The 24046-nt window shown below is 50.8% G+C and overlaps 2 protein-coding genes across 2 annotated transcripts in view; one reads left to right on the top strand and one right to left on the bottom strand.

The window, feature by feature from the left end:
- Positions 1 to 1509: 1509 nt before the first annotated feature.
- On the bottom strand, positions 1510 to 15244 carry PBK (PDZ binding kinase). Its single transcript, XM_079968971.1, has 8 exons — positions 15143 to 15244; positions 11673 to 11744; positions 9583 to 9679; positions 7540 to 7682; positions 5985 to 6154; positions 4137 to 4266; positions 3767 to 3937; positions 1510 to 2174 (listed from the first exon to the last, which is right to left on the bottom strand). The coding sequence occupies exons 2-8, from the start codon at positions 11728 to 11730 to the stop codon at positions 1969 to 1971; spliced, it is 975 nt and encodes a 324-aa protein (XP_079825097.1). The 5' UTR covers positions 11731 to 11744; positions 15143 to 15244; the 3' UTR covers positions 1510 to 1968.
- A 4404-nt stretch (positions 15245 to 19648) lies between these two features.
- The window catches only part of SELENOI (selenoprotein I), a 54122-nt gene continuing 49724 nt past the window's right edge, over positions 19649 to 24046 (top strand). The window contains exon 1 of the mRNA XM_079968891.1: positions 19649 to 19815. Within this exon, the coding sequence (XP_079825017.1) occupies positions 19759 to 19815 (57 nt within the window). The 5' untranslated portion in view covers positions 19649 to 19758. The remainder of the gene's footprint in view (positions 19816 to 24046) is intronic.

The raw sequence follows: 24046 nt of genomic DNA, 5'->3' as shown, positions 1-24046 counted from the left end.
CAGCCTCTTGAAATGGAAAGGGGAGCTGATCTCACTGAAATGGAGGCACAAAAGCTGGAAATGGGGCCTTGCTTTGTTATGTAATTTATCTTTTAGCACCTAAGAGTAAGCTTCCAGGCTATCCCTTTCACTATGGCCTTGAGCTAATTTTCTGCTACACATACAGCCTGTTTGCTGAAAATGGGACTTTTGCCAGAAGGGTTTAAAACTCCTATCAAGCTGGAGTAGCAAAGGATTGCTTTCATTTTCAGGAAGTTGGTGCACCAATGCAACTCTTACTTGTTTTACTCCTTTAAGTGGGTGCCAGAGCAATGCCATTGAGGTTATAGAACACTAACATCACAAATACACCTGTTAGAGTGACTGAACAGCTTAGGATGAATTTAAGGAGTTTTTTATGTGGGAACATCATCTCTTGTAGCAGTTTGTGTCAGATTCAAATGAAGGAGGCTGCTTCTGGGTTTATCAGAGTAGAATCTCTGAAACAAAACCCTCTTCAGTATCGTGGTCCTAATCCCCACATGGAATCCTTTCAGATGTCTTGTGCATGAGGTGGGATTGTCTTCTATAACCCACACTGCTTTTATGTCCACTACAGTGGTACCTCGGGTTACATACGCTTCAGGTTACAGACTCCACTAATCCAGAAATAGTGCTTCAGGTTAAGAACTTTGCTTCAGGATGAGAACAGAAATTGTGCTCCAGCAGCATGGCAGCAGCAGGAGGCCCCATTAGCTAAAGTGGTGCTTCAGGTTAAGAAGTTTCAGGTTTGGAACGGACATCCAGAACGAATTAAGTACTTAACCCGAGGTACCACTGTATTCTGTACCAAACACTACGTAGTTTCCCCATCTTGGCTCAGAGCCTTATGGCATCAGCATATAAACAGCTAAATTTTGTGTGCCTGTATGGTTGTCATGCCATTTTGTTTGCCATTGCAGAGTTCTATTCCATCCTACATGAATGATCTGGAATAGGAACACCCCAATATTTGTCCCAGTTTCTCCTCAGTAATTAACAAATCTAAGCCTCAACTCCACCATCTCAGCTGTCTTGTCTAGTTTTGACCCCCCCAGGCGTGTTGTAAGAAGAACTGGGAGTATACTAACAAAGGTACTGGATTTCAACTTCCTACCTAACAAGCTCCTTGGAGGTTTGGACTCATCTCGGAATGAAACCCAGACTGTCTTGATCCTTAGCCCAACAAGTAGTTGAATGCAGAGGGACCTGACTTTACATCAGACAGGAGAGCCCAGTTTAAAACCAGCGGCCACAAGAATGAGAACGCGGGTGCATGGGTGGTGCAAAGCCAAAAGATAACCAAGGAACATCACCCCCCCCAAAAAAAAATTCCTTCCAGTAGCACCTTAGAGACCAACTAAGTTTGTTATTGATATGAGCTTTCATGTGCATGCACACTTCTTCAGATACATCAAATACAAGGAACATCACCTCACTGCCAAACAGCCATTTTCTAAACAAGAAAATAAACCAGTTTTTGTGCCAAACTGACAAGTTTGAAAGGTTTTATTTCAACAGCCACAAATGTTCTGATATTTACTCATAAGAGAAAAGTACAAATCAAGATCAAAACGAACAACGCAAACACAACCAGAACAAGAGGAGGAGCAGGGAAGGGAATTGAAAGACCTGACAAAGTTGCTTTATATTTACAATACTGAAAAACTAACTACAAGGCTGCTAAGCATCAGCTAAGGGTGTGTGTGTGTGTGTGTGTGTGTGTGTGTGTGTGACTTAAGACACAACTTTGTGGAATACGGAATATTTACAGTCAGCGTCTAAATAGCTTGAAATGAAACCTTGTTAAAAAACCCCAGTTCTAATATAAAACTATGGGAAACTAAAAGTCCATATCCCCATGTATGAACAATACACAGAAAGCAATAAAAGAAACTTCTAAAAGAAAATGAAGCTGCCACAGTAGTGCAGGGTTGTAGAAGAGGGCACTTATTGTATGGATCCTTCCGCCTCCAAAACATCCACGATATGTGCAGCGGCAGGGCGCTTTTCCGGCTCCTCCATAGTGCAGAGAGAAAACAGCTCAATGACCTTTTGGTAGGAAGGATCCAGCTCTTCCATGTTGAGTGGCGGACGAGTCCCAAGGGCAGCGTAATAAGCGTCTTCATCAAAGTCATCTTCATCAAAAGAAGACTCTATGGAGACAAACAGGCCAGAGCAAGCCAGTCACCAGATGAAATAAAGGCCCTCATGGTTATGCTGGTATCGAAGGAGGAGGGAAAGGGGATAGAAGGAGCATGCTCTAGGAAAGGCACAAAATTAAATCACTTGAGGATCTTTTTAAAATGCAAAACTCAAGCAGGCTGTATTACACACAAAAGTATTTCTTATCCCTTGGAAATGTTAAATAAGTACAACTGAGTAGAAGTTGTATTACCGTATTTTTCGCTCCATAAGATGCACTTTTTTCCTCCTAAAAGGTAAGGGGAAATGTCTGTGCGTCTTATGGAGTGAATGTGTGGTCCCTGGAGCTGAATTGCCCAGGGGCGAAAAGCAGATTGTGCTTTTAATTTTTTTAAGAAAGAGGGAAGGGGGTGTTGAAACGAAGCAAGCTATCGGGAGGGGGATAAGGGACACTAGCGATAAAGGAGGCTGCCTGGGAGGGGGAGGTAAAAGCACATGGATCCTCAGGATTTTTGCATTGGGTCACCCCAAATTCACCAGCAGATTACATAGCATGTCCATGGCTACAGCCTGCACCAAAAAAACACACATCCACTGTTTCGTGGGGCCGAAATGGCGCAAAAACGTGGTTACAAAGCACGGGTCCACATAGATTTTCAGGATTTTTTATTTGGGCTACCCCAAACTCACTGTTAAATCACATATCATATCTGTGGCCACAGCATGAACTACAAAAATCATACATCCACTGTTTCGCTCAGAATATTTTTTACCTTGTTTTCCTCCTCTAAAAACTAGGTGTGTCTTATGGTCAGGTGCTTCTTATGGAGCGAAAAATATGGTAAATCTTCAAAGTATTGGGCTGCAAAATAATGCTCAAAAGTCCCTAGGCCAGAGCCTGTTCCCCAAGACCATAGAAAGCTTGGTCCAACAGAAAGTGTGAAGGCCTGGGAATCTGATTCAGAGGCTGAACCGGAGGAATCCCAGCCTGCACAGGAGTCCCCACCTCCAGGGCCGGCTGAGCCAGGGCAGGGGCTTGAATCTGAAGGGCCCTCACCTGTGCCGGATCCTCAGGAGCAGACACCAGCTGAATCCGCTCTGGCTCCAGAGGTGATCGAGGACCCATTGCCTGCAGGTGCTCCTCTCCCAGCCCCGTCAGGGGAAGAGGAGGTTGCCTCTGGGTCCAGCAACCCTCCAGCCTCTCCTGAGCTGCAGAGGCTCAGGGCAGAGAGGCGGAGGGAACTAAGTTCTCTCAGGAGGAGTGCTCGCCTTAAGGCCAGGGGAGGCGGGTCACCTGTGGGCCGGGACCGCCCCTGGCCTCAGAGGAGATAAATGCTAGTCAGCTCATTCCCAGGTTGTGGGAGCAACGTCGTTGGAAACCTGCTTCTGCCAGCACCCAGACCTGTTCTTCCGGAGTTCCCAACCACGCCCGGCTTCTTGCTTTGGACCCCGCTTTGCCCTTGGTGGACAGTCTCCAGACCCCCGGCCCAGGTCCGGACTCTGACCATGCCTCACGGTAAACCCCCCCCCCTGGACCAGCACAGAATGCCAGCTTCGTGACCAAGTCTGCACTCGGCTGGATCAAAAGGAAGCACAAACACACCTTCATCTTCTTCCTCCAGGTTAAGATGAGGTATCGAGAGAGTCATCATTTCCCAGAGTGTAAGCCCAAATGCAAAGATGTCAGCCTTGTCGGTGATGGGGCCATCTCCCTCGAGCGTTTCCTTGGGCTTCCAGGGCTCCGTGCCAATATAATGAGCTTCTGGGTCACTCACTGCATAGAAACAGATTATCCAAATCAAAATATCAAGAGCCATCCTCATGACCTGGTGCACACCTCCCAGTTGCCAGGAGTAAAGGAGAGCAAAGGCAGACGCAGAGATGCAGGAGCAGAAAGCAGAAGGGAGGATGCAGGAAAGAGGACTTGGCCATTGAGACAGCAGCCACAGGACATTAAAAGATGCCACACATACCCGTCATATTCTCATCCAGAGGCAGTGAAACGCCCACGTCGCAGATCTTTATTGACTCAAAGTCACCTTTAATGACAACATTGGAAGATTTGATGTCACCGTGAAGCAAGTTCTTGTCGTTGTGTAGATACTGAAAGGCAGAGGTTAGGATGAGTGCCTTGCTACCAAAGGGAATCAGAACTGAAAGATAATTTCAAGGCAGGTGTGGGCTTTAATGCAAGTTTCTCTTCAGGAAATGCCTCTCAAGTTTTCACCTCAAGTGCCAGGCACTGTTAAAGCGAAGAGTAAAGATTCAAGGCCCCCTGCTTTAGGGATCCTGCCCTAATTCACTCAGGATCCTTGGACCACACATCTTGGAAAGGCCTGATCTTTAAGCAATGTAGATGCTGGCAGACACCCCAGACTTTAAAATCCTGCAATGTGGCACCTTCAAAGGACACGAATAGTGTCAGTAAGTGATTTCAATGAGTTAAAGCAGCTTGTGATGGTGCCAGCGTTGCCAAGAGACAGAAATGTTAGAAAGGTGAGTGACCAACATAAGGTGACAAGCTAGATAACTCACCTAGCTAACTGTAAACCCCCACAATGACTTCCTCAGGACATCTCTGCCAAACTCCTCTCCTTCTGTCAAGTCATCCCTACTCAACTGTCCTCCTGAAATTCCTGCCCTGGTTCCATGCCGCTCTTTGTAAATAGGGGCCACATCACTTTCATGTGTTATACGTTTCTGAGCACAATTCAAATGTTGGTGCTGACCTTTAAAGCCCCAAACGGCCTCGATCCAGTATACCCGAAGGAGCATTTCCACCCCCATCATTCTGCCCGGACACTGAGGTCCAGCTCCGAGGGCCTTCTGGCGGTTCCCTCACTGCGAGAAGCCAAGTTACAGGCAACCAGGCAGAGGGCCTTTTCGGTAGTGGCACCCAGCCTGTGGAACGCCCTCCCACCAGATGTCAAAGAGAACAACAACTACCAAACTTTTAGAAGACATCTGAAGGCAGCCCTGTTTAGGGAAGCTTTTAATGTATGATGCATTACGGTATTTTAATACAGTGGTGCCCCGCAAGACGAACGCCTTGCAAGACGGAAAACCTGCTAGACGAAAGGGTTTTCCGTTTTGGAGGCGCTTCGCAAAACGAATTTCCCTATGGGCTTGCTTCGCAAGACGAAAATGTCTTGCGAGTTTTTCCGACTTTTTTCCCCTTTCTCCCCCCCCCTTTTCTAAACTGCTAAGCCGCTTATCAGCTGATCCACTAAGCTGATAAGCCGCTAATAGCGCTAATCCGCTAAGCCGTCAATGGGCTTGCTTCGCAAGACGAAGAAACCGCTAGACGAAGAGAATCGCGGAACGGATTCTTTTCGTCTTGCGAGGCACCACTGTATTTTGTTGGAAGCCGCCCAGAGTGGCTGGGGAAACCCAGCCAGATGGGTGCAGTATAAATAAATTATTATTATTATTATTATTATTATTATTATTATTATATGTAAGTTAGTACTGGTGAAAGTAACTGACTGTGCAACAGACCACCAGCCTTGCAGCAGTGGACATGGTATCACCACTCTGCATTCTAAAGGGCTTTCCAACCGTGAACCAGTCTCCCCCAGTCCAATTCCGTTTGCCCCCTTCACAGCTTGTTGCTCCCGCTGTGAACCGGACCTTTTATTTGTCTCCCACGGTCCCTAGGGACCTCTTATCCCTGACACTCCAACCTCAGACAGTCACTTCCCTCCGAGAGAGACTCTTCCCTTTGCTTCGGAACCAGAGAAGCCTTTTAGCCAAGCTAGTTTTCTCGAGACCAATGACTCTCCCGTCGCTACAGCATCACATGCCAACCTCCAGAGACCTACCTTCAGGCCCCTTGCCATGTGCAAGGCAACTTTCAGGATGGTGGCAGCTGGAAAGGGCCCCAGATGTTTCGTGTTCCTTTCTTCAATTAGGTCATTGAGAGACTTTTCTCCCCCGTATTCCATGGCAAGGCACATGCTCCCATCTTTAGCTTCTGCAAACGCACGGTAGCCTTCAAAGACAAGTGCACAGCCATTTGTTTATGGGCCAGAAAAGCCATCTCCATTTAATACCAGCCCACATTGCAGTTATTCCTTGTGACACAATTTCCCCCATGTTCAAGTATTCCTATTTTATTGATGAAGCTTCTAGCGCTGTTTCAAAACAAGATAAAAGAGAACACATATTTATAATACAGTCGTACCTTGGTTCTCGAATGTAATCCATTCCAGAAGTCTGTTTGACTTCCAAAAACGTTCGAAAACCAAGGCACAGCTTCCAATCGGCTGCAGGAGCTTCCTGCACTCAACCGGAAGCTGCGGAAGTCGCGTTGGACGTCCGTATTCCAAAGAACGCTTCAAAACTGGAATACGTACTTCCAGGTTTTAAGCATTCAGGAGCCAAAACGTACAAGTACCAAGGCATTTGAGAACCTAGGTACAACCGTAATGGTATTAAAAGTACACCTTGGATAAAAATAAGGATAAAATAAAATAAAAATGATAAAAATTTTGCAACTACATATGCCTCCCTAGGACAGAGCCTAGGACTTGCCGATCAGAAGGTCGGCAGATCGAATCCTTGCGCCGGGGTGAGCTCCCGTTGCTCGGTCCCTGCTGCTGCCAACCTAGCAGTTCGAAAGCACGTCAGAGTGCAAGTAGATAAATAGGTACCACTCCGGCGGGAAGGTCAACGGCATTTCCGTGCGCTGCTCTGGTTCACCAGAAACGGCTTAGTCCTGCTGGCCACATGACCCGGAAGCTTACGCTGGCTCCCTCGGCCAGTATAAAGCAAGATGAGCGCCGCAACCCCAGAGTCGGCCACAACTGGACCTAATGGTCAGGGGCCCCTTTACCTTTATGCCTCCCTAGGGAGAAAAACGGGGCACCACCATCAAGAAGGCTCTCAGCTCATCACCCATTTTAACTCACGGCAGAGAACGTGGAAGAGCATCCAAGGATCACTTCAATAGACAGGCAAGTTGGTAGGGTGCTTTGCAATTCCCAGCCACTAGTTGAGGCAGGTTCCCTATTCACATTTTACAGCTAGGGAACAAAAGCTGTTTGGACACCCCTGAATAATTTAGAAGAGCCACCTCCATCCCGTTGGCACATAAGTCCTCATGGGCTTAAACGCAGGCTTCTTCAACATGCCATAGCCTGGCAGTCCGCAGCTGGTCTACAACCGCCAACCCTGCCCACTGCTACATTCCCATGGGACTGAACAGTGGGACCTACTCTTTAATGCCAGTTATGGCTAGCCCATATGAGGCTGCAGGCTCCTGCATGTCTGCACATAGGCAAATATCAGCCTGGGAAATATCAGCCTGGGAAAACCGGCCTCTGGCTAATAGGTCTGAATGTGGACCCCCCATTTCCCCCCCCATTCAAAGCTTACCCACAATGTTTGGGTGCTGAAGGGTTTTTAGAATCTTGGCTTCTTCATTCAGCCTTTGCTGATATGTACTTCTCCGGCTGGCGTCACATTTGAGATTGATTTTCTTCACAGCCCAGGGAGAGCAAGAGATACCTTTGGGAGACCTGGAAGCAAACTATGGAAATCAGAGAAAGGGATCTGGGCAAACCAGATTTCTTGGACCACAGGTACAGTGGTGCCTCGCAAGACGAAATTAATTCGTTCCGCGAGTCTCTTCGTCTTGCAGTTTTTTCGTCTTGCGAAGCACGGCTATTAGCGGCTTAGCGCTATTAGCGGCTTAGAAAAAGGGGGGGGGAAAGGGAAAAAACTCGCAAGAACTCGCCCGACGTTTCGTCTTGCAAAGCAAGCCCATAGGGAAATTCGTCTTGCGAAGCACCTCAAAAGACGGAAAACGCTTTCGTCTAGCGAGTTTTTCATCTTGCGAGGCATTCGTCTTGCGGGGCACCACTGTAACGTGTTTTCTTCCTACTCTGAGGACGGCCGACGTAGCAGAAAGAATCAGTTTTAATCAGAGGCCAAATTATTATGACATTTAGGAGGAAACGGCACATATTTCTCTTACCCCAACCCTAGATCAGGTGCTCTGACAAATCCAGAATTAATTTTACTATAGTATGTCTCTAAATACACCCTCAGTCCAGAATCCTTTCAGATCCTCAGTCAATCCAGATTGCAGTACATTGTAAGTACATATTAAGAACCACCAGGAGACGCCATATGAATTAGCCTGCACAGCAGTTAAGTGTTTCCAGCATCTGAGCCACAAGGAAAGACAACTCACCCAAATAGGCATATAGACCCAGGGGAGACCGCCTTCTCTACCCCAAATCTGGCAGGTGCTTTACTAAACCAAATATTCCTGGCAGCCTTTAAATTACCATATTTTTTGCACCATAACACTCACTTTTTTCCTCCTAGAAAGTAAGGGGAAATGTCTGTGCGTGTTATGGAGTGAATGCCTACGGATAGCGGGGGGAGGGGATCTGCTGCAGTCGTGAGCAGAGGATCCATGGTTCCCCTTCCTTCCCTCCTCCGTGGCTCCCTTTGAAACAGCAAAGCGGGAGAAGAGCCGCTGAGTGGGGAGGAGAGAGGGACAGAGAGGAGACAAGCCGCTTACACGAGTGTAAGCGGCTCCTGTCCGGTTGGTTCCTTTAAAGCAAGCAGGCTCTCTGTCCCTCTCTCCTCCCCACTCAGCTCGCTAAATAGCAGTAAAGTTTTTCAGCTCGCTAATGAGCGGGGAGGAGGAAGAAAAGCAGAGCCTGCTTGCTTTAAAGGAGCAAAGTGGGAGAGGAGAGGAGCCTTCTCCCCTTATACCCCTCTTCTTCATTATTAGCAGCATCCTTCTCCACCCACCCCACGCGTGCTCCTTGTCCCTTGAGTGCTTTTCCTTCCCTCCCCCCTTAAAACGTGGTTACAAAGCACAGATCCACATGGATCCTCAGGATTTTTGCACTGGGTCACCCCAAATTCACCATCAGATCACATAGCATGTCCATGGCTACATCTTGCACCAAAAAAATCACGCACCCACTGTTGCCTGGGGCCGCAGTGGTGCAAAAACGTGGTTACAAAGCATGGATCCACATGGATCCTCAGGATTTTTGCATCGGGCTACTCCAAACTCACTGTCAGATCACATGTCTGTGGCCACAGCATGAACCACAAAAATCATACATCCACTGTTTCGTTTAGAATATTTTTTTTCTTGTTTTCCTCCCCTAAAAACTACGTGCGTGTTATGGTCGGGTGCGTGTTATAGAGCGAAAAATACGGGTACTACCCCTGAGAGTATCTGTTTCTAGAAGCAATTGTTTTATTTTTTTAATTGCACTTGTTTTATTTTGAGTTTTTAACTCCAGTGTGCCCTGGGCTCCTTAGGGAGGAAGGGGCAAGATAACATATTTAATAAATACATATTCTTTCCCAGCCCCCAGCAGCATAAATCCACTCCACTTGGCAATATCAATCTTGCTGCTTGAAGTCCGCACCTTTAAGACAACTTACCTTTTCATAAGATAAACATTGACTCCAGTTCCATACCCAAGCTTCTGCATGAAGGGAGAGGCCGGAATAGCTATTGAGGGTGAAGAGCCACTCTGCCCTGTATTTCCAAAAACAGAGATGTTGCTTTTGTTATTAGACATGCAAGAAAAGATTGACACCCCATGTAAAAAGTAGAAAACCCAAGAATTACCAACGATAGAAAAATGGCAGATGAAGATGATGGATTTTTCGGAGCTAGCCGACCTAACCGGAAGAGTCCGCTACCAGAAAGAGGAGTATCAGGAAGAGTGGATTAAATTTAATGATTACTTAGTTAAATATGTTAAGTTAAAATAACTGAAAACAGCTTGCAGATACTTAATTGGCTTAGGGTTTTATTTATGTTAAGTGATGAATTAATATGCTTAATTTCATAATGTGAAGATTTAAGGGTTTTAATGTTTAAGTTAAATTTTATAAGAACTGTGATTTGGAAAACTGTTAAAAGGATATGCAATGAAATTCAACCAAGGGGATGCGAGGAAGTCACTTAACAATGTTAATAAGTGTAATTTTTAATAAGGCTATGATTTATGATTGTTTGTCTTATGTGTTTGTTTGTTTATAATGTTGTGAAAACCAATAAAAAAAATTTTGAAATAGAAAGATCGCCACCCCATGTGTTTTCCATAGACAACGGAACAGTAACACACCTGATACTTTCTTCCCCTTCTTAAGGATGGCAAACCCCCTCCTGTTACAAGTTTTTCAAACAGAGTAAAGGTAAAGGTAAAGGTACCCCTGCCCGTACGGGCCAGTCTTGACAGACTCTGGGGTTGTGCGCCCATCTCACTCAAGAGGCCAGGGGCCAGCGCTGTCCGGAGACACTTCCGGGTCACGTGGCCAGCATGACATCGCTGCTCTGGCCAGAGCCAGAGCCGCACACGGAAACGCCGTTTACCTTCCCGCTGGTAAGCGGTCCCTATTTATCTACTTGCACCCGGAGGTGCTTTCGAACTGCTAGGTTGGCAGGCGCTGGGACCGAGCAGCGGGAGCGCACCCCGCCACAGGGATTCGAACCGCCGACCTTTCGATCGGCAAGCCCTAGGCGCTGAGGCTTTAACCCACAGCGCCACCTGCGTCCCTTTTCAAACAGAGTAGGGTATGGCAAGACTCCATTTGAATCCCTCCAACCAGCTTTCCCCAAACTTGTGCCCTCAGACGGTCTCCACTTCAGCCTCCACGTGCCCCACCCACTATGGCCAATGGTGAAGCATGATGGGACCTGTAGTCCCAATATTTAGAGACCATTCACTCATTGCCCTGGAGAATAGCAGTAGCAGCAAAACAAAACAAAAACCTCTCATCTGCTTCTGCCAGGGAGATTTAGCTACAGCGGGGATGGGGGCTCTGTGGCCCTCAAGATGTGGTTGGATGCCAAATCCCATGAATCCAAGCCAACGGCCTTGGTCCTGTATACCTGAAGGAGCCTCTCCACCCCCATCGTTCAGACCGGACACTGAGGTCCAGCTCCGAGGGCCTTCTGGCGGTTCCCTCCCTGTGAGAAGTGAGGTTACAGGGAACCAGGCAGAGGGCCTTCTTGGTGGTGGCACCTGCCCTGTGGAACGCCCTCCCAGCAGATGTAAAGGCAATAAACAACTATTTTACTTTTAAAAAACAACTGAAGGCGGCCCTGTTTAGAGAGGTTTTAAATGTCTGGTGCTGTATTGTTTTTAATATTCAGTTGGAAGCTGCCCAGAGTGGCTGGGGAAACCCAGCCAGATGGGAGGAATATAAATAATAAAATATTATTATTATTATTATTAGGTGGCCAGTGCTCAGAGATTCTGGGCCACAGATTCCCCATCTCTAACACAGAGGAAAACATCTATAAAGATGTTTAAAGATTCTTTTAAAGACTGTCTTCAGACTTGATTCTCTTAAGGGAGTTCTTTTTGGATCATCTTTTAATAAAAAAGTTTTTTTAATCTTTCCTCTTGTTATTTGTTATAGAGGGAAGCATTTATAGTTCAAATGAGCACCCAACAATTTTGCCTGTGTGTTAGGGACAATGTGTGTCCCTAACACACATTGACAAAGCATAGCCTCACCTGATCTCTTCCCCCCAGCTGGCTTGCTAGGGGTCTTGAAAGCAGTTTCCACATCCATGGCTGAGAATTATTCTGTTGGGAGAGAGAGAAGAGTTATTACAGTCCCAATTGCTTTCCCCCCAGTTATCATAATCATTATCTACCCACCATTCAACCCTAAGTTCCCAAGATGGGTTAGGGCACTTAAAACCCCACGTTAAAAGCAGTTTTAAACAACTTTCAATCATAAAAATTAAAGGTGTTGGTGGTGAGGAGTTTTGGGAGCATTCGGGATGTGGGTGTGTAGGGACCATAGCTGTCAACATCCCCCTTTTTTAAAGGGAAGTTCCCTTATTCCGAATAGTATTCCTTCGCAAGAAAAGGGATAAGTTGACAGCTATGGGACGCGGGTGGCGCTGTGGGTTAAACCACAGAGCCTAGGACTTGCAGATCAGAAGGTGAGCGGTTTGAATCCCCACGACGGGGTGAGCTCCCGTTGTTTGGTCCCTGCTCCTACCAACCTAGCAGTTCGAAAGCACGTCAAAGTGCAAGTAGATAAATAGGTACCGCTCTGGCGGGAAGGTCAACGGCGTTTCCGTGTGCTGCTCTGGTTCGCCAGAAGCGGCTTAGTCATGCTGGCCACATGACCCGGGAGCTGTACGCCAGCTCCCTTGGCCAGTAAAGCGAGATGAGCGCCACAACCCCAGAGTCGGCCACGACTGGACCTAATGGTCAGGGGTCCCTTTATCTTTATGTGGGGTTAGCACAGCTATTTTCCCACAAGTCAGGTTGTGATTGTAGAGTTGGAAGGGACCCCTAAGGGGCATCTAGTCCAACCTTCGGCAATGCATCCATGAGAGATGGCCACTCTGAAGCATCCATGACAGATGGCCACCCAACCTCTGATTAAAAACCTAATGGTCAGGCGTCCCTTTACCTTTATATGGTAGGGACTGGGGCTCGTGCAAACCCACTGCACCCCACTTCCCCATACATGACCACCACGACCCCCCAATCCTACGAACCCCCCCTGAAGTGCCACGTCCCGGGGAGGGAACCTCTTCTAGGTTTCTAATTTCCAGGGGACTGGGAGGAAATCCCTATATGAACTGCCCCCCCCCAGCCAGGGTCCTTTGCAACCCCCAAAATAAAAAGCTGCGGGGGAGGTTTGGGAGGATGGGGGGGACAGTTAGGGGAGGATGGGGGGGACAGGGGAGGATGGGGGGACAGGGGAGGATGGGGGGACAGTTAGGGGAAGATGGGGGACAGGGGAGGATCTGGGGGGGACAGTTAGGGGAGGATGGGGGACAGTTAGGGGAGGATGGGGGGACAGGGGAGGATCTGGGGGGGACAGTTAGGGGAGGATGGGGAGACAGTTAGGGGAGGATGGGGGGACAGGGGAGGATCTGGGGGGGACAGTTAGGGGAGGATGGGGGACAGTTAGAGGAGGATGGGGGGACAGGGGAGGATCTGGGGGGGACAGTTAGGGGAGGATGGGGGACAGTTAGGGGAGGATGGGGGGACAGTTAGGGGAGGATGGGGGGACAGTTAGGGGAGGATGGGGGGACAGTTAGGGGAGGATGGGGGACAGTTAGGGGAAGATGGGGGACAGGGGAGGATCTGGGGGGGACAGTTAGGGGAGGATGGGGGGACAGGGGAGGATGGGGGGACAGTTAGGGGAAGATGGGGGGACAGGGGAGGATCTGGGGGGGACAGTTAGGGGAGGATGGGGGGACAGTTAGGGGAGGATGGGGGACAGTTAGGGGAGGATGGGGGGACGGGAGGATCTGGGGGGGACAGTTAGGGGAGGATGGGGAGACAGTTAGGGGAGGATGGGGGGACAGGGGAGGATCTGGGGGGGACAGTTAGGGGAGGATGGGGGACAGTTAGAGGAGGATGGGGGGACAGGGGAGGATCTGGGGGGGACAGTTAGGGGAGGATGGGGGACAGTTAGGGGAGGATGGGGGGACAGTTAGGGGAGGATGGGGGGACAGTTAGGGGAGGATGGGGGGACAGTTAGGGGAGGATGGGGGACAGTTAGGGGAGGATGGGGGACAGTTAGGGGAGGATGGGGGGACAGGGGAGGATGGGGGGACAGTTAGGGGAAGATGGGGAACAGGGGAGGATCTGGGGGGGACAGTTAGGGGAGGATGGGGGACAGTTAGGGGAGGATGGGGGGACAGGGGAGGATGGGGGGACAGTTAGGGGAAGATGGGGGGACAGGGGAGGATCTGGGGGGGACAGTTAGGGGAGGATGGGGGGACAGTTAGGGGAGGATGGGGGACAGTTAGGGGAGGATGGGGGGACAGGGGAGGATCTGGGGGGGACAGTTAGGGGAGGATGGGGAGACAGTTAGGGGAGGATGGGGGGACAGGGGAGGATCTGGGGGGGACAGTTAGGGGAGGATGGGGGACAGTTAGAGGAGGATGGGGGGACAGGGGAGGATCTGGGGGGGACAGTTAGGGGAGGATGGGGGACAGTTAGGGGAGGATGGGGGGACAGTTAGGGGAGGATGGGGGGACAGTTAGGGGAAGATGGGGGGACAGTTAGGGGAGGATGGGGGACAGTTAGGGGAGGATGGGGGGACAGGGGAGGATCTGGGGGGGACAGTTAGGGGAGGATGGGGAGACAGTTAGGGGAGGATGGGGGGACAGGGGAGGATCTGGGGGGGGACAGTTAGGGGAGGATGGGGGACAGTTAGGGGAGGAGCTGGGGGGCAGTTAGCGGAGGAGCTGGGGGGACAGGGAAGGATGGGGGGACAGTTAGGGGAGGATCTGGGGGGGACAGGGAAGGATGGGGGGACAGTTAGGGGAGGATGGGGGGACAGGGGAGGATGGGGGACAGCTAGGGGAGGATCTGGGGGGACAGTTAGGGGAGGATCTGGGGGGACAGTTAGGGGAGGATCTGGGGGGGACAGGGGAGGATGGGGGGACAGTTAGGGGAGGATGGGGGGACAGGGGAGGATGGGGGGGACAGTTAGGGGAGGATGGGGGGACGGGGGAGGATGGGGGGACAGTTAGGGGAGGAGCTGGGGGACAGGGGAGGATGGGGGACAGTTAGGGGAGGATGGGGGGACAGGGGAGGATGGGGGGACAGTTAGGGGAGGAGCTGGGGGGACAGGGGAGGATGGGGGGGACAGTTAGGGGAGGATGGGGGGACGGGGGAGGATGGGGGGACAGTTAGGGGAGGATCTGGGGGGGACAGGGGAGGAGCTGGGGGGGACAGTTAGGGGAGGATGGGGGGACAGTTAGGGGAGGAGCTGGGGGGACAGGGCTTGCGAGCCCCCCAAGGCCCTGCACAATCCAAGGACCCCCCCCCCATCATCACACCCCCTTCCTTGGGAACTTGGGGGGGGGGCAACGTCCTGGGTTCGCTTTTCCTCCCTTTCTTCCCTTTCTTTGTTCGTGCGTTTTGAAGGGGGGTGTCGCCCGACGCCCCCTCCCTCCGCGACCCCCGGCCCCCCCCCGCGCCTCCTTCGATCTTGCCCCCACCTGGGAGAGCCGGACGCCGCCCGCTCCCTGCACAGCTGCCTCCCTTTGAATCTTGGCGGGAGCGAGAGGCGCCGACGGTGGCCGGCGAGGCTCAGCAAGGGGCGGGGCGGGGGCGGGGCAGGGGCGGGGCCAGGGAGGAGATCGAGATAGGAAGGAATTGGGGGACTGTGTGTTTAGCGGGGGCATTTCCAGGGGGGGTGTTACGGCTAAAATCTGGGTGCGAGGCTGCTCTGCCACCCAGCTCATCGGACTAAGTCCGTGGGTCCCTGCGGAGGAAAATGAGCTCAGCCGGAGACAGGAGAAAGCAGCAGAAGATCCAAGTTTATTGCGCAACAGGTTCAAGGCGAGATTGAACAGTGAGAAAGGGGTGACATGAGTTTTTGAAACTCCCTCCATGTCCCAGAATACAGTGCAAAATACATCCCAGTTACATCATGAATACATTAAGAAGAGGTTGGGTTACACAGATTACATCATGAATACATTAAGAAGAAGGTTGGGTTACACAGATTACATCATGAATACATTAAGAAGAAGGTTGGGTTACACAGATTACATCATGAATACATTAAGAAGAAGTTGGGTTACACAGATTACATCATGAATACATTAAGAAGAGGTTGGGTTACACAGGATTACATCATGAATATATTACAGACCTCACCTGGAGTACTGCGTCCAGTTCTGGGCACCACAGTTCAAGAAGGACACTGACAAACTGGAACGTGTCCAGAGGAGGGCAACCAAAATGGTCAAAGGCCTGGAAACGATGCCTTATGAAGAACAGCTAAGGGAGCTGGGCATGTTTAGCCTGGAGAAGAAGTTGGGTTACACAGATTACATCATGAATACATTAAGAAGAAGTTGGGTTACACAGATTACATCATGAATATATTAAGAAGAGGTTGGGTTACACAGATTACATCATGAATACATTAAGAAGAAGGTTGGGTTACACAGATTTCAGCATGAATACATTAAGAAGAGGTTGGGTTACACAGGATTACATCATGAATACATTAAGAAGAGGTTGGGTTACACAGGATTAACATATGGAGGAGGGAGGGGGGAATATGCAGAGCTGGAGATATGCGCAGATAAGCACATCCTGAGTACCGGTGATGAGAAGACAATGGTCCATGTACTGGCATTGCCCGGAGGAAAGGCTTGGCAGAGTGATTTGACAGGATTAGGGTTTTGACACCTTGCTTGAGGGATTATGGAGGACAGGGGAGGTGTCATGGAGTCCTAGAGAAATTGAGCAAATTGGCACGTTGAGTTTCTATGAATTTTATAGATTTTAGTCCCTGTTGACATTGACAATTGGAAATAAATGGATATATTGTAGCGAAGAAGAAGGTGAAGAAGACATGCCCCCCCCTTCCGTATCAGGGGTGTAACAGATGCTTTATCTTTCGGTGTCAGCGTTGCTTGTGCAGGTTCTTTGCTGTTCACTTGTGTTCCTACATATATTAAGTAAAATAGAAATGGAGGCAGTGAGAGATTTTACTTTCTTGGACTCCATGATTACTGCAGCTCGTGACAGCAGTCATGAAATTAAAAGACGCCTGCTCCTTGGGAGAAAGGCGATGACAAACCTAGACAGCATCTTAAAAAGCAGAGACATCACCTTGCCAACAAAGGTCCGTATAGTTAAAGCTATGGTTTTCCCAGTAGTGATGTATGGAAGTGAGATCCTGTCTTCCACTGCCTCCTGCAGTTTGGTCAGACTCATGTTTGTAGCTTCGAAAACACTGTCCCACCATCTCGCCCTCTGTCGTCCCCTTCTCCTTGTGCCCTCCATCTTTCCCAACATCAGGGTCTTTTCCAGGGAGTCTTCTCTTCTCATGAGTTGGCCAAAGTATTGGAGCCTCAGCTTCAGGATCTGTCCTTCCAGGGAGCACTCAGGGCTGATTTCCTTCAGAATGGATACGTTTGATCTTCTTGCAGTCCATGGGACTCTCAAAAGTCTCCTCCAGCACCAGAATTCAAAAGCATCAATTCTTTGGTGATCAGCCTTCTTTATGTTCCAGCTTTAACTATACGGACCTTTGTTGGCAAGGTGATGTCTCTGCTTTTTAAGATGCTGTCTAGGTTTGTCATTGCTTTCCTCCCGAGAAGCAGGCGTCTTTTAATTTCGTGGCTGCTGTCAGCATCTGCAGTGATCATGGAGCCCAAGAAGGTAAAATCTCTCACTGCCTCCGTTTCTTCCCCTTCTATTTGCCAAGAGGTGATGGGCCCAGTGGCCATGATCTTCGTTTTTTGATGTTGAGCTTCAGACCATATTTTGCACTCTCCTCTTTCACCCTCATTAAAAGGTTGTTTAATTCCTCCTCACTTTCTGCCATCAAGGTTGTGTCATCTGCGTATCTGAGGTTGTTGATATTTCTTCCGGCAATCTTAATTCCGGTTTGGGATTCATCCAGCCTGGCCTTTCGCATGATGAATTCTGCATATGTTAAATAAGCAGGGAGACAATATACAGCCTTGTCGTACTCCTTTCCCAATTTTGAACCAATCAATTGTTCCATATCCAGTTCTAACAGTTTCAGTTTATTGGTTAATTTTTCTAGAGGGGACAGCTATGTGTTGATGTTCCTAAAGGCTGGCAGTATACAGATGGAGATGCGTGGCAAAGTCCCTGGCATTTCAGCCAGAAGCTCAGCAGCAGAGGAAAGAGGGCAGCGGAGGGCAGAGGAGAGCGGAGCCTGGGCAGAAACGGAGGAAGAGCGCCCCTTCCGGTCATATGGATATTGAAGATCCATTACTGGCTAAAGCTTATTTTCTTCCCGGTTGGGCTGGCACCTTTAACCTTATTAGATACTTACCAATCCAGTTGGAAAGCTACACTGCTGGAAAAGCTTAAAGGCTTGGGGATCCCACAGCAGACCCTGATAGCGACAGGCTTTGAGAAAGCTAGGACTACAATTCGCCAGTGTATCTGGGACGTAGCATTACAATGCCATATGAGTGAAATGATCAAACACCCAGCAATAAGGGACCAGGGGAGAAGTTTCTCTCCAGCTAATTATCTGTCAGGTCTTCAGGTACCCAAATACAGACGGTCTTTTACCCTCGTTAGATTTAATGTTCTTCCTTCTGCCTTACTTCAGGGCAGATTTGAGGGTAAACCATATGCAGCATGGGTCTGCCCTTGTGGCTTGTTGGAAGTTGAAACTGCTTCACATGTACTATTACGTTGTCGTCTTTATGAGGATATACGTTTGACTTTTATTACACCTGTTGTGCAAAAGTCCAGGAAAGAATCGGAATATTATAGTTTAAAACTACTGCTAGAGGACAAGAATCCCAAGATTACATTAAATGTAGCTAAATTTTGTGTGTCTGCAATCAATCGCAGGAAGCAAGTGGTATCCCATAATGACCAAACCCCTAAATGTTAATTACAGGGGGTGCGCTAATAATTAATTTTAATTTTTATATTTAAATCTTTGTTATACTCATATTGTCCCTTGTATTCTGATTTTTCTGATTTATTTTTTTTATGATCTACGATATTGTGTGTGTTGATGCTGGTCTGTAACCGTATTAATAAATTGATTAATTCATTCATTCATTCATTCCCCTTCCGGTGGAGACAGGAATTGCGCTTAGGGCAGCTGGCGGCGGAATGACAGAGGCAGGGAGGCGGGCGCAAGTAGAGAACAGCCCTCCATAGGTTTATCCCGAGTCCCGCCCAATCAGAAGCTTCCAGGCAGAGTGGGTGGGCGGGAGCCGCCCATCAATCAATAGGGAAGGCGGGCACCGGGAAGAATTAAAGGACCCCTATTGGACCCCATGCCAAGAGTGACAGCGCTCGCTACCAATTGGGGGGTCGCACGCGTCAGAGGATGCGGCCGTTCCGCGTATGCCGGCGACGGGGGAGGGAGGTGCCTCGTCGACGTCACGGGAGGGCCGATCTCGCGACGCCGTCACGTGCCCAGAGGCGGCGGCGCCCGTTGCCTCTCCCAAGATGGCTCCGCGGGAGCGAGAAGGAGGGAGGGAGGGAGTGGAGCGCCTTGCTGACGTCACGGGCGGGCCGATCCGGCGCGTCTGAGTTCGACGCCGTCACGTGCCCAGAGGCGGCGGCGCCCGTTGCCTCTCCCAAGATGGCTCCGCGAGAGCGAGGAGCCGCGGAGGGAGGGAAGGAACGGAGCTCATTGCTGACGTCACGGGCGGGCCGATCCGGCGCGTCGGAGCGCGACGCCGTCACGTGCCCAGAGGCGGCGGCGTCCCTTGCCTCTCCCAAGATGGCTCCGCGGGAGCGAGAAGGAGGGAGGGAGGGAGGGAGCTCATTGCTGACGTCACGGGCGGGCCGATCCGGCGCGTCGGAGCGCGACGCCGTCACGTGCCCAGAGGCGGCGGCGTCCCTTGCCTCTCCCAAGATGGCTCCGCGGGAGCGAGAAAGAGGGAGGGAGGGAGGGGAGCGCCTTGCTGACGTCACGGGTGGGCTGATCTGCCGCGGCGAGCGGGAAGGCGGGGGCGGGGCGAGGTACGGAAGCCGGCGAGGGCGCGCTGTGAGGGAGCTGTGAGGGAGCTGCCCGGCGGCGCCTGTCAGGGCGGCAAGGCGCGTCTCTCTCTCTCTCTCTCTCTCTCTCTCTCTCCCTCCCTCCGCCATGGCCGGCTACGAGTACGTGAGCGCCGAGCAGCTGGCCGGCTTCGACAAGTACAAGGTGGGCGCGCTGAGGGGGCGGCGGGGGACCGGCTGGATGCCCTTTGGGGACCCCTCTCCCTTCCCCCTCCTTCTCCGAGCTGCACGCGGGACCCGCCCTTCCTCTCAGGCGCCGGAGGGGCCTCCGCGTCTCCCCGCTGCCTCCCTCCTCACAGGGCCGGCCTTGGAAGCCCGCCCCCCCCCACTCCTCTGGCCGGGCGCCTGCGGAACTCCCCGCTACAGCTCCCCGCTGGGCAGCGAGGCAGGAGCGAGCGAGCGAGCGGCTGCCACGTGTTTGCCGGTTCTCACGTGCCCGGGCTGCAAGATGGGCAGAGCCGCTTGGGTGGCTTCCGGGTCGGGCCTTCTGGGTCTCTTCTTCGCTCGGGGAGCCGGCGGGGTGGGGGCGGTGAGGGGGTCAAGCGAGGACACGGGAGAGACCCTTCAGCTGGACTGCGAAGCTCCCCGGGTGCGGCCTTGGGAGGGTGGAAGGGGGAAGCGGAGAATGGCCTGGACGCCGCCCCCCCCCCCCGAGCTCCTTGACCCCAGTCAGTTGATAGGGTTGTAGAGTTGGGAAGGGACCCCTAGGGTCATCTAGTCCAACCCCAGGAAATATACAGGGGTCGCAGGTGGCGCTGTGGGTTAAAGCCTCAGCGCCTAGGGCTTGCCGATCGAAAGGTCGGCGGTTTGAATCCCTGCGGCGGGGTGAGCTCCCGCTGCTCGGTCCCAGCGCCTGCCAACCTAGCAGTTCGAAAGCACCTCCGGGTGCAAGTAGATAAATAGGGACCGCTTACCAGCGGGAAGGTAAACGGCGTTTCCGTGTGCGGCTCTGGCTCTGGCTCTGGCCAGAGCAGTGATGTCACGCTGGCCACGTGACCCGGAAGTGTCTCCGGACAGCGCTGGCCCCTGGCCTCTTGAGTGAGATGGGCGCACAACCCCAGAGTCTGTCAAGACTGGCCCGTACGGGCAGGGGTACCTTTACCTTTTTACCTTGGGTTACATATGCTTCAGGTTACAGACTTTGCTAACCCAGAAATAGTACCTCGGGTTAAGAACTTTGCTTCAGGATGAGAACAGAAATCATGCTCCGGTGGCGCAGCAGCAGCAGGAGGCCCCATTAGCTAAAGTGGTGCTTCAGGTTAAGAACAGTTTCAGGTTAATGTACTTAACTCGAGGTACCACTGTAACGGGATGCGGGTGGCACTATGGGTTAAACCCCAGAGCCTAGGACTTGCTGATCAAAAGGTCGGTGGTTCGAATCCCTGCAATGACGGGGTGAGCTCCCGTTGCTCAGTCCCTGCTCCTGCCAACCTAGCAGTTCGAAAGCACGTCAAAGTGCAAGTAGATAAATAGGTACCGCTCTGGCGGGAAGGTAAACGGCGTTTCTGTGCGCTGCTCTGGTTCGCCAGAAGCAGCTTAGTCATGCTGCCCACATGACCCGGAAGCTGTACGCCGGCTCCCTCGGCCAGTAAAGCGAAATGAGAGCCGCAACCCCAGAGTCGTCCACGACTGGACCTAATGGTCAGGGGTCCCTTTATCTTACCACTGTAATCAGATAGAATCGTAGGACGGATTCTCATTAACGATTCCCACGTTGGAAGAGAGTGTATGGGGGCAGCTGCAAGCTCATGAGAATCCTCTCCTGCAGTGAGCAAGGGGTAGCCTGCGCATGGTCTCCACACAGAGGACTTGCGACAACTTTTGGTTTATTCAGGTTTCTCCTCCTTAGCCCTGTGGTGCCGAGGTTCACGAGGGACCTTACACCCCCCCCCAAAGGGTCAACATGCATTCTTCTCCTCCGTCCCCATCCGTACTGTTATTTTAAGTTTGCCAGACATGTGCTGACTGTCAGGGCTGCATCTGGTGAAAGAGCCGCGTGGGAATAAATGGTGGAATTGCGAAATCTCAGTGGCTTACTTCAAGCAATACCAAATGTTCTTTCCTTTGGCAAGGAGCAGATTGCAGGACGTGGCTGGTAGTTACAACTCGGTGGCGGAACAGTCGTGGGTTCAATTCCCATCCTCTCCAAGTCGGGCTCAAAAAGAGTCATTGTCCAAAGTCTTGCGAAGCCATCGCCTGTCAGCTAGAGGAACAGTGAACATGACTCAGTATTTATACTCCTTTTTGGCAAGGAGCACAAAGTGGTATTCCTACTTCGCCTCATGGCAAGCCTGTGATATTTAGGGGGGGGGTTTATACATCATGGCCAAGTGGGTGTTTGAATCCTGCTCTCCCAGGTCATGGTCTGGCACTCTACCCACTACACCACACTGCCTTTCTTAGCAATGTAGTGGCCAAACCACTCCTGCCTTTCCTCCCAATCTTGGAGTGGGGTAGAGATGATTATATGAGTCAGGGGAGAACCATGTTTGCCACCTTGAGCTATTTGGAGAGGAAGGTGGGATAAAAATGTCATCCTGAGCATCTTGGAGCTCCTTGGCTGAGTGGTAGCCAAATGGGCGGCTACATTTTCCCAGGGAAAGGACGACTGGAGTCTTGCTTGGCAGCCATGTGCCTGAGACACCTGGAGCACATTGCCCAAGAGAGCTGCTAGCTGCAGGCCTCCTGCTCTTGTTGGAAAACGAGATTGGGATGGGGCTTCCTTAGGCACAAACTGTCCAGAGGCAAAGGCAGGCTGTCATCCTTTTTTATCTTTGTGAACAAGGCTAGTCAAAAATTGTGCATCCCTGTAGATGAGTGGTTTGAGTGGAGGAAACCATTTCAGTTTGCAAAACAGACCCAGTGGTGGGGTTTTCCTACAATTGTCTGTTACTCTCCTGATGATATTTTAGGGATTGGGGTTGGTGAAATATAAGGGGCACATGTAACCAACTGCTTCTTTGTGTCCCCAGTCTGCTCCCCCCTTCTCTTTCTCTCTCCCCCCTTCCCACAACCGCTTACTGTTCTTCCTGTTTCCATCCTCCCTTCTCACAAAGGCGAGGCCCAGCATAAATGTTTGTCCTCAGAGGTGAAAACTCACACTGCCCTATGCGCGGGTGGTTTTGCTCAATGCCCCCTCGCTTTTCTCTCCTGCTGTTGTCCCCTTGAGCAAGCGCATTTATATACTGTACAATCCTTAATTCTTCTGGTGCTTTGGAGGGTCGGAGGAGTGTTTCCTTGTTTTTCTTGTTGTTTTTTACTTCTTTAAACCTTGGGGTAGATAGAATGTCTCTGTCTTTCCTTTCAGTAGGGCAGTTTTGCAGTCAGAACGGCTGGCCGGTCACCATGGCTCTGCAGTCCGTAGGGACTGTGGTTTTCTGCACAAATCATTCCTCTAAAAACCCACCTCTGCGTGGTCACTCACGTCACGTTCAATTTGCATGGTCGTAGTTGCTGAGCCTTAGGCGTAGGAAGGCACCCTGTATTGTATGTGGTGCAGCTTGCCCCCTTAGGAATAAACCTTTTTGCTTCCATCTGCACTTTTCTGCCATATGTGAGACTCAAACGGTCAGACTTCCTTTCTCTAATAGAAGCTGGTTCAATAAGAGACAGAGATTTCCCACTTTTGAATATTGCTCCGTGGTGCCGACACGCTTATCTGCACGTCTTGCCATTTTTGACGATAGCTGTGGATTTGGAGTGCCCTGATTATTACCAGCTTAACTTGTGGGGGCCGAGTCACTTGAGATTTTTGAATTGCTCTTGAGAGTTATAGGAATGAGCTGATTATCTGAGAGGCAGCCTTTTTTGGGGGGGACGCAGCCCCCATGTCAACAGGAGGAGCTCATGTCTGCATGAACGTGAGACGAACCCTGCAGGATCACACCAAAGGCCCACCTGGTCCAGAATTCTGTTTTCTTCTGTTATCTGGTATTCAGAGACATGACACTGGAGCTCATAAATGGCCATTATGAGTACAGTAGTAGCTTTTGATAGCTTTAGCCTCCATGATGCTCTCTAAACTATGGTTACCAGATTTTTTTCAATGAATCCGGGGACACTGTTGTGTTTTTTTAAGCTGAGTAGCAACAGGGAGTCAGTAGTGGGCAAGGGATGCAGGTGGCGCTGTGGGTTAAACCACTGAGCCTAGGACTTGCCGATCAGAAGTTCGGCGGTTCGAATCCCCGCGACGGGGTGAGCTCCCGTTGCTCGGTCCTTGCTCCTGCCAACCTAGCAGTTCGAAAGCACTTCAAAGTGCAAGCAGATAAATAGGTACCACTCCGGCGGGAAGGTAAACGGTGTTTCCGTGCGCTGCTCTGGTTCACCAGAAGCGACTTAGTCATGCTGGCCATATGACCCAAAAGCTGTACGCCGGC

Source organism: Podarcis cretensis, assembly GCF_951804945.1.
Source record: "Podarcis cretensis genome assembly, chromosome: 3".
NCBI classification, from domain to species: Eukaryota; Metazoa; Chordata; class Lepidosauria; order Squamata; family Lacertidae; genus Podarcis; species Podarcis cretensis.
The sequence above is the reverse complement of the archived record's forward strand: the minus strand, read 5'-3'. Positions and strand labels throughout refer to the sequence as shown.